At 53.6% G+C, this 10046-nt stretch overlaps 1 protein-coding gene across 1 annotated transcript; it reads left to right on the top strand.

The window, feature by feature from the left end:
• The first annotated feature begins 1500 nt into the window (after positions 1-1500).
• On the top strand, positions 1501-2886 carry LOC138350560 (filaggrin-2-like). Its single transcript, XM_069301572.1, has one exon. The coding sequence runs from the start codon at positions 1501-1503 to the stop codon at positions 2884-2886; it is 1386 nt and encodes a 461-aa protein (XP_069157673.1).
• Positions 2887-10046: the final 7160 nt, after the last annotated feature.

Consider the following 10046-nt stretch of genomic DNA (forward strand, 5'->3'; position numbering starts at 1 on the left):
GGTTACATTTATTAAACAGTTTACAAGCAGGAAAACTTGCCAGTCAACTGTTGTTATTGTTATAAACAGCCTCCTGGTGCTTCCGAGCTCATTAACTGTTTAATAATTGTAAACAAAGCCGCCAAATATTGAGAAAAGATGGACAGGCTCATAAGTGCTTGTGTAACTGCTTCGTGAATCTGGCCCCAGGTTCGTAAGTGCTTGCGTAACTCCTTCGTGAATCTGGCCCCTGGACGACTGATCGGAGACCGGGCCGCGGGGACGTTGACCCCCTGGAAGGGTAGTGAACTATCAGGAGAAAGCGCCTAGCCATTGCGACTATATAGCACTGGGAAGGGGTCAGGGTAAGGATTAGGGATGGGACGGGGGAAAGGAATGGTGCCCAACCACTTGTGGACGGTCGAGGATTGAACGCGGCCCTGCATGACGCGAGACCGTCGCTCTGCCGTCCTGCCCAAGTGGTTGGGTCGTGGACCCAACGCCAGGTAGGGAGATTAACATGGAACAACTGGTAGGGTTTGTGTTGGATCCCAGATGGTGGAAGCGGTTGGGTAGGGTCCAGCGGTGGTGTTGTATTTCAAGTGGTATGTGTGGCCAGGTGTGTGTGTGTACTCACCTAGTTATACTCGCCTAGTTGTGCTTGCGGGGATTGAGCTCTGGCTCTTTGGTCCCGCCTCTCAACCGTCAATCAACTGGTTTACAGGTTCCTGAGCCTATTGGGCTCTATCATATCTACACTTGAAACTGTGTATGGAGTCAGCCTCCACCACATCACTGCCTAATGCATTCCATTTGTCAACCACTCTGACACAAAAAAAGTTCTTTCTAACGTCTCTGTGGCTCATCTGGGTACTAAGTTTCCACCTGTGTCCCCTTGTTCGTGTCCCACCCGTGTTGAATAGTTTGTCTTTGTCCACCCTGTCAATTCCCCTGAGAATTTTGTAGGTGGTTATCATGTCTCCCCTTACTCTTCTGTTTTCCAGGGATGTGAGGTTCAGCTCCTTTAGCCTTTCCTCGTAGCTCAATCCTCTCAGTTCCGGGACGAGCCTGGTGGCAAACCGCTGAATCTTCTCTAACTTTGTGCTTAGGTATGGACTAAAAGGCTGGAGCTGCATACTCCAGGATTGGTCTGACATAAGTGGTATACAGCGTCCTGGGTTTGTGTGTGCCTGTGCGTGTGTGCCTGCGCCTGCCTGTGTGTGTGTGCCTGCCTGTGTGTGTGTGGCTGCGTGTGTGTGGCTGCGTGTGTGTGCCTGCCTGTGTGTATGTGCCTGCGCCTGCCTGTGTGTGTGTGCCTGCCTGGTGTGTGTGGCTGTCTGTGTGTGTGTGGCTGCGTGTGCGTGTGCGTGCCTGTGCGTGTGTGCGTGCGTGCATAACTAGGAAGTGGTAGGAGAGGGCGCCAAGTACCGGTGGGTGTAGACCCCAACACCGTTGACAGTCGGGACCGGCTGGTAATTAAATCACGGTCAGACCAGACCGCACCTGTCCGGACCTGTGAATATGTACACTACCGCCTCACGGACCTCGCGGACGCCTCGCGGACGCCTCGCGGACACCTCGCGGACGCCTCATGGACCTCACAGACGCCTCACGGACACCTCACGGACACCTCACGGACGCCTCATGGACACCTCGCGGACACCTCGCGGACGCCTCACGGACACCTCACGGACGCCTCACGGACCTCACGGATGCCTCACGGACCTCACGGACGCCTCACGGACGCCTCACGGACACCTCACGGACGCCTCACGGACACCTCACGGACGCCTCACGGACCTCACGGACGCCTCACGGACACCTCACGGATGCCTCACGGACGCCTCATGGACGCCTCGCGGACACCTCACGGACGCCTCACGGACGCCTCACGGACACCTCACGGACGCCTCACGGATGCCTCACGGACGCCTCACGGACGCCTCACGGACAACTCACGGACACCTCACGGACACCTCACGGACCTCACGGACGCCTCACGGACCTCACGGACGCCTCACGGACACCTCACGGACGCCTCACGGACGCCTCACGGACACCTCACGGACGCCTCACGGACGCCTCACGGACACCTCACGGACACCTCACGGACGCCTCACGGACGCCTCACGGACACCTCACGGACGCCTCACGGACGCCTCACGGACGCCTCACGGACGCCTCACGGACACCTCACGGACGCCTCACGGACGCCTCACGGACACCTCACGGACACCTCACGGACGCCTCACGGACGCCTCACGGACACCTCACGGACACCTCACGGACGCCTCACGGACACCTCACGGACGCCTCACGGACGCCTCACGGACACCTCACGGACGCCTCACGGACGCCTCACGGACGCCTCACGGACACCTCACGGACGCCTCACGGACACCTCACGGACACCTCACAGACGCCTCACGGACACCTCACGGACGCCTCACGGACACCTCACGGACGCCTCACGGACCTCACGGACGCCTCACGGACACCTCACGGACACCTCACGGACGCCTCACGGACACCTCACGGACGCCTCACGGACACCTCACGGACGCCTCACGGACACCTCACGGACACCTCACGGACGCCTCACGGACGCCTCACGGACACCTCACGGACGCCTCACGGACACCTCATGGACCTCACGGACGCCTCACGGACACCTCACGGACGCCTCACGGACGCCTCACGGACACCTCACGGACGCCTCACGGACACCTCATGGACCTCACGGACGCCTCACGGACACCTCACGGACGCCTCACGGACGCCTCACGGACGCCTCACGGACGCCTCACGGACACCTCATGGGCCTCACGGACGCCTCACGGACACCTCACGGACGCCTCAACCCCCGCCATGTACCTCCATACTCTGGGTAACACGCGGCCAGATTAACCAAGCAGTTACGCAAGCACTTACGAACATGTTCATTTACAAATTATTCAAAACGTTTAGAAATTATTCAAAACGTTTAGAAATTATTCAAAACAAATAAGTCTGACATTATCGTGTGGTCGTTGATGTATAGACCTATTATGGAGAGAGCACACACACACACACACACACACACACACACACACACACCATTACAGCCAATCATGTCTCTCGTCTGGCAGGCAGCGAATGAGAGAGTCCGTCTTAGAAACTACTTAATATAAGACAATTGCCTTGAGCTTGTCGGGGTGAAACAAAGGATGTAGCAGTTAGTGAAGGGAAGGCAGAGAGGGAGAGGGGTTAGAAGGGAGAGGGGTTAGAAGGGAGAGGGGTTAGAAGGGAGAGGGGAGCTGGTGGGAAGGGGTAGAGGGAGAGGAATTGAGTGTGATAGTACTTTATAAGGTAATTGTAGGCGTGACTGTTGATCTGTGGGGTTTTGGGGCACTTGTGTGTGGGTCTTCTCTTGAAGACTTGGCATGGTCGGCAGTGGCTCTCATTCATTCATTCATTCATTCATTCAGTCAGTCAGTCAGTCATTCTGTCAGTCATTCAGTCAGTCATTCAGTCAGTCAGTCAGTCAGTCAGTCAGTCATTCATTTCACTCACTGTGTGTCTGGGATGTGTTGGTCGGAAGCTGCTGTGACAGTTGTCTGCTCAGCAGCAGACTGTAGCATTAGTCTGCTCCCACTGCTGTCATCTCGTCCAGGTCTATCTGCTTCCTGTGTTATGTTCATACGTGTTCTTCCTATGTAGTATGCATCATGTTCATGAGTGAACATTCATGTTGGCTCCGTCCGTCCTCCTAAGGCTCCCCAACGTCAAGAAACCGACGTACTAAAGTGCTCCCCCTTATCCTAACCTACCAGAGGCCCCAAAACAGAAAACGAGACAGTACGTCAATTTCGCCAGCCGTGCTGCCATTTTCTAGTACGACGATTTTTTTTGGTCTTTGCTGGACTATACGTCAATAATGCAACGGTGTGTTAGGACGAGGTTGGTTGATGAGGTGGGTGGGGGGGGGGGGATAGATGATTCGCTTCGCATCATCTGCAAAATGGATAGGAGTTGAATTCCTGTGAGGTCGTCGACGTATGTTAAAATGAGTCTGGTCCTCTCTCTCTCTCTCTCTCTCTCTCTCTCTCTCTCTCTCTCTGCTTCCCACAACATTAAGTTCTCTCACCATGACTCTCTGTTTCCCGTCAGAGAGATATTCCCCGTGAGACTCTGCCACCTGCACCCACTTGCGGGGAGCCGGTCGGCCGAGCGGACAGCTCGCTGGACTTGTGATCCTGTGGTCCCGGGTTCCATCCCGGGCGCCGGCGAGAAACAATGGGCAGAGTTTGTTTCACCCTATGCCCCTGTTACCTAGTGGTGAAATAGGTACCTGGGTGTTAGTCAGCTGTCACGGGCTGCTTCCTGGGGGTGGAGGCCTGGTCGAGGACCGGGCCGCGGGGACACTAAAGCCCCGAAATCATCTCAAGATAACCTCAAGATACACAGTTTCAAGTGTAGATATGATAGAGCCCATTAGGCTCAGGAACCTGTACACCAGTTGATTGACAGTTGAGAGGCGGGACCAAAGAGCCAGAGCTCAACCCCTGCAAGCACAACTAGGTGTCTCGTACCTCCTGGGTGAACTATCAGGAGAACGCGCCAAGCCATTACAACTATATATATATGGGTGGGTGTTATAGCAATTAGAGCTCTTGATACTGGTAATGGCTCAAAAGGGCCACCACTTACGGGCTATTCATGCCCGTGCCACCTTTTGGGTGGCTTAATCTTCATCAATCAATCAGCAATTAGAGGATTTCATAGGAAAGATCAAGTTATAGGAAGCATCTTAAGTAGAAGAACTCCCAGAACCCCATCAACCAGGTATCATGGTGATTGATTGATGAAGATTAAGCCAACTAAGAGGTGGCATGGGCATGAATAGCCCGTACCTATGGTGAATAGCCCGTACAATATAGAGCCATCCATCGGCGTGGATGGATGGCATCAACTAACACGTGGATGGATGGCATCAACTAACACGTTTAATTAATGGTCCCCAGACGTACAAAATAAGGGGTGCTATGGAACGTAGCGGCTCGCACATATCCACGTTTTCTATGCGTCGGTGAGTGTTGGGTTAGGTGGGTGGGTTGGGTTCGTACATTGTGTTAACCCTTGTTTTGTACACTAGCAAATCAGGGGAACCCCTGACACCCCCTAGGACCCCTGACACCCCCTAGGACCCCTGACACCCCCTAGGACCCCTGACACCCCCTAGGACCCCTGACCACCCTAGGACCCCTGACTCCCCCTAGGACCGCTGACCCCCCTAGGACCCCTGACCCCCCTAGGACCCCTGACCCCCCCTAGGACCCCTGACCCCCCCCCTAGGACCCCTGACCCCCCTAGGACCCCTGACCCCCCCTAGGACCCCTGACCCCCCTAGGACCCCTGACCCCCCTAGGACCCCTGACCCCCCCAAGGACCCCTGACCCCCCCAAGGACCCCTGACCCACCTAGGACCCCTGACCCCCTAGGACCCCTGACCCCCCCTAGGACCCCTGACCCCCCTAGGACCCCTGACCCCCCCCTAGGACCCCTGACCCCCCTAGGACCCCTGACCCCCCCCCTAGGACCCCTGACCCCCCCTAGGACCCCTGACCCCCCTAGGACCCCTGACCCCCCCTAGGACCCCTGACCCCCCTAGGACCCCTGACCCCCCCCTAGGACCCCTGACCCCCCCTAGGACCGCTGACCCCCCTAGGACCCCTGACCCCCCTAGGACCCCTGACCCCCCCTAGGACCCCTGACCCCCCTAGGACCCCTGACCCCCCCCCAAGGACCCCTGACCCCCCCTAGGACCCCTGACCCCCCCTAGGACCCCTGACCCCCCCTAGGACCCCTGACCCCCCCCTAGGACCCCTGACCCCCCCCCTAGGACCCCTGACCCCCCCTAGGACCCCTGACCCCCTAGGACCACTAAATGGTCCGTTAAGTTGCTTTTCCTCTGCAGGTAAAATATTTTTTAGGTAAACTTAACATTTTTGAATCACATTTGATTTCATTGTAAATTGAATAAATGTGATTGATGAAGAATTGAGTGGAGTGTTGTGCGGGTGTGATTCACGTGAGGTAATCGCTCACCGCAGCCTGGATTTACCTGTGCCGGAGCCGGTGGTTATATTATAATATTCTCCGATACCACAGTTTTTACTTTGGGAGATGAGAGTGCGTGCGTGCGCGCTCGTGCGTGGGGCTCATGGGAGGGGGGAGGGGGTGTTGGGGAAGGGGTGTGTGGGGGGGAAGGGGGGGGGGACTGGGGGAAGAGTTTCAGTGACTTCTTCAGAACGTTATTTTCCCACGCGAAGTCATTCTGTACGGGACCCACTCCTTCAGGTAGGTAAGGGGGGCGTGGGGGGGGGGGGAATGGTGAGGGGGAATTACTAGGGCAAAGCGCCAAGCCTTTATGACTATTCACCTAGTTGTATTCACCTAGTTGTGTTTGCGGGGGTTGAGCTTTGCTCTTTCGGCCGGTCTCTCAACTGTCAATCAACTGTTTACTAACTACTAATTTTTTTTTCTCCACACCATACACCCCCCAGGAAGCAACCCGTGACAGCTGACTAACTCCCAGGTACCTATTTACTGCTTGGTAACAGGGTGGCATTCAGGGTGAAAGAAATTTTGCCCATTTGCTTCTGCCTGGTGCTGGAATCGAACCCGCGCCCCAGATTTACGAGTCCTGCGCGCTATCCACCAGGCGCCAGTATATATAGCACTGGGAAGGGGATGCTATATTGATAATGTTATACCAGTGATCATTACAATTATACCTTATAGTAATCTAGTAGTTCACAATAGTTCGTATATATCATTCTTCTATCCTGGAAATGGGCTGTAATTACCAGCCTAAACTGTATATTAGCAATAATAGACAGCACACTGGACTTGTGATCCTGTGGTCCCGGGTTCGATCCCGGGCGTCGGCGAGAAACAATGGGCAGAGTTTCTTTCACCCTGATGCTTCTGTTACCCAGCAGTAAAATAGGTACCTGGGTGTTAGTCAGCTGTCACGGGCTGCTTCCTGGGGGTGGAGGCCTGGTCGAGGACCGGGCCGCGGGGACACTAAAGCCCCGAAATCATCTCAAGATAACCGCACGAACTCTGGAAACACAAACCGAAACTGTCTCTATTTTCCGCTTGTTACAACTTGTAATAAAGTTGTTACATCTTGGCTTAACGTGTTTATGACGTATTAGAACGTTGTTACAACGTGCTATATTGGTTGTTATAACTGGTTAGGTGTTAAAACTTGTTCCAACGTTGTACCAACGTTGTAATTTCGGTGTTTGGCGGGAAGTGTTGTTGAGTCAAGAGAAAAGCCACATGGCGAGGTAATTAATGTATCGGGTATGTCATTAACATGTGCAGGTTGTGGCGGTGTTAACTCGCCAGACGATTACACCGCCACAAGCATGTTGATGAGGCTATTATCCGGGAAGATGCGAGCTCCTCTTCACTACTTCCTCCTGGAGCGTCTTGACGGGGCCCAGCAGTCCCCGGGGCCGCGTGTCTCGTGTACACAACACCGCGCTGTGGAAGATGGTTGTCTCAATGTTCCAGGCCTGTGTGTCGATAGGTTAGGTTGGTTCCCGACACTTTGGGCAGGCTTGGAGTTGTCTGGGATAGGTTGGGGGAGGTTACGTTACGGTTGCTTGGGTCAGGTTAGGTTATGTTACGTTAGGTTGCGTAAGGTTACGTTACGTTAGGTTAGGTAAGATTAGGTTAGGTTACGTTAGGTTAGGTTGGGTAAGATTAGGTTAGGTTACGTTAGGACAGGTTGGGTAAGGTTAGGTTGGGTAAGATTTGGTTAGGTTGCGTTACGTTAGGATAGGTTGGGTTAGGTTACGTTAGGATAGGTTGGGTAAGGTTAGGTTACGTTACGTTAGGATAGGTTGGGTTAGGTTACGTTAGGATAGGTTGGGTAAGGTTAGGTTACGTTACGTTAGGATAGGTTGGGTTAGGTTACGTTAGGATAGGTTGGGTAAGGTTAGGTTACGTTACGTTAGGATAGGTTGGGTTAGGTTACGTTAGGATAGGTTGGGTAAGGTTAGGTTACGTTACGTTAGGATAGGTTGGGTTAGGTTACGTTAGGATAGGTTGGGTAAGCTTAGGTTACGTTACGTTACGTTACGATACGTTACTTTGTTACGTTACGTTAGCTTGGGTAAGGTTAGGTTACGTTACGTTACGTTAGCTTGGGTAAGGTTAGGTTACATTACGTTACGTTAGGTTGGGTAAGGTTAGGTTACATTACGTTACGTTAGCTTGGGTAAGGTTAGGTTACATTACGTTACGTTAGGTTGGGTAAGGTTAGGTTACATTACGTTACGTTAGCTTGGGTAAGGTTAGGTTACATTACGTTACGTTAGCTTGGGTAAGGTTAGGTTACATTACGTTACGTTAGGTTGGGTAAGGTTAGGTTACATTACGTTACGTTAGCTTGGGTAAGGTTAGGTTACATTACGTTACGTTAGCTTGGGTAAGGTTAGGTTACGTTACGTTACGTTGGGTAAGGTTAGGTTACATTACGTTACGTTAGGTTGGGTAAGGTTAGGTTAGGTTGGGAGAGTATAAGCAAGCGTGTTATGCAATAAGCAGTAATCTTACTATCTTATCAGTAAGATTAAGCAGGTTATAAATTATTTTAATTATTATTGTTACTATTATTGTTATAAACAACCTCATTGTGCTTCGGAACTCATAAATATAAACAATATATCTTATTAAAATATTAATATTATTCAACCCGCCATATGATTTGAGAAAAGATGTACAGGTTTCGTAAGTGGACAGCTAAGTTCTTGGTGAAGCCTGGCCTCAGTTTTTTTGGCTTCAAATGTCTGTTGGGTCAAGATATTGCTGGGGTCTGACGGCTGAGTGGATAGCGCTCGGGGTTTGTAGTCCTGAGGTTCCGGGTTCGATCCCCGGTGGAGGCGGAAACAAATGGGTAGTGTTTCTTTCACCCCTGATGCATCTGTTCACCTAGCAGTATATAGGTACCTGGGTGTTAGACAGCTGCTACGGGCTGCTTCCTGGGGGTGTGTAACAAAAAGGAGGCCTGGTCGAGGACCGGGCCGCGGGGACGCTAAGCCCCGAAATCATCTTAGATCTCCCAGAACCCCCATCAAGGGGATTACACCTGCCTGGGGTCCAGAGGGGATTACATAGGCCTGGGGTCCAGAGGTGGATTACACAACCCTGGGGGTCCTGCGGGGGATTACACAACCCTGGAGTCCAGAGAGGGATTACACAACCCTGGGGTCCAGATAGGGATTACACAACCCTGGAGTCCAGAGGGGGATTACATAACCCTGGGGTACAGAGGGGGATTACACAACCCTGGGGGTCCTGCGGGGGATTACACAACCCTGGAGTCCAGAGAGGGATTACACAACCCTGGGGTCCAGATAGGGATTACACAACCCTGGAGTCCAGAGGGGGATTACACAACCCTGGGGTCCAGAGGAGGATTACACAACCCTGGGGTCCAGAGGAGGATTACACAACCCTGGGGTCCAGAGGGGGATTACACAACCCTGGGGTCCAGAGGGGGATTACTCAACCCTGGGGTCCAGAGAAGGATTACACAACCCTGGGGGTCCTGCGGGGGATTACACAACCCTGGGGTCCAGAGGTGGATTACACAACCCTGGGGTCCAGAGGAGGATTACACAACCCTGGGGTCCAGAGAAGGATTACACAACCCTGGGGGTCCTGCGGGGGATTACACAACCCTGGGTTCCAGAGGGGGATTACACAACCCTGGGGTCCAGAGGGGGATTACACAACCCTGGGGTCCGGAGGGGGATTACACAACCCTGGGGTCCAGAGGGGGATTACACAACCCTGGGGTCCAGAGGAGGATTACACAACCCTGGGGGTCCAGAGGGGGATTACACAACCCTGGGGTCCAGAGGGGGATTACACAACCCTGGGGTCCAGAGGGGGATTACACAACCCTGGGGTCCAGAGGGGGATTACACAACCCTGGGGTCCAGAGGGGGATTACACAACCCTGGGGGTCCTGCGGGGATTACACAACCCTGGGGTCCAGAGAAGGA

Source organism: Procambarus clarkii, chromosome 46 (genome assembly GCF_040958095.1).
Source record: "Procambarus clarkii isolate CNS0578487 chromosome 46, FALCON_Pclarkii_2.0, whole genome shotgun sequence".
Lineage (NCBI taxonomy): Eukaryota > Metazoa > Arthropoda > Malacostraca > Decapoda > Cambaridae > Procambarus > Procambarus clarkii.

Excerpts from the sequence above, each read along its gene's own strand:
- LOC138350560 (XM_069301572.1), top strand. The coding sequence starts at position 1,501 with ATGTACACTACCGCCTCACGGACCTCGCGGACGCCTCGCGGACGCCTC.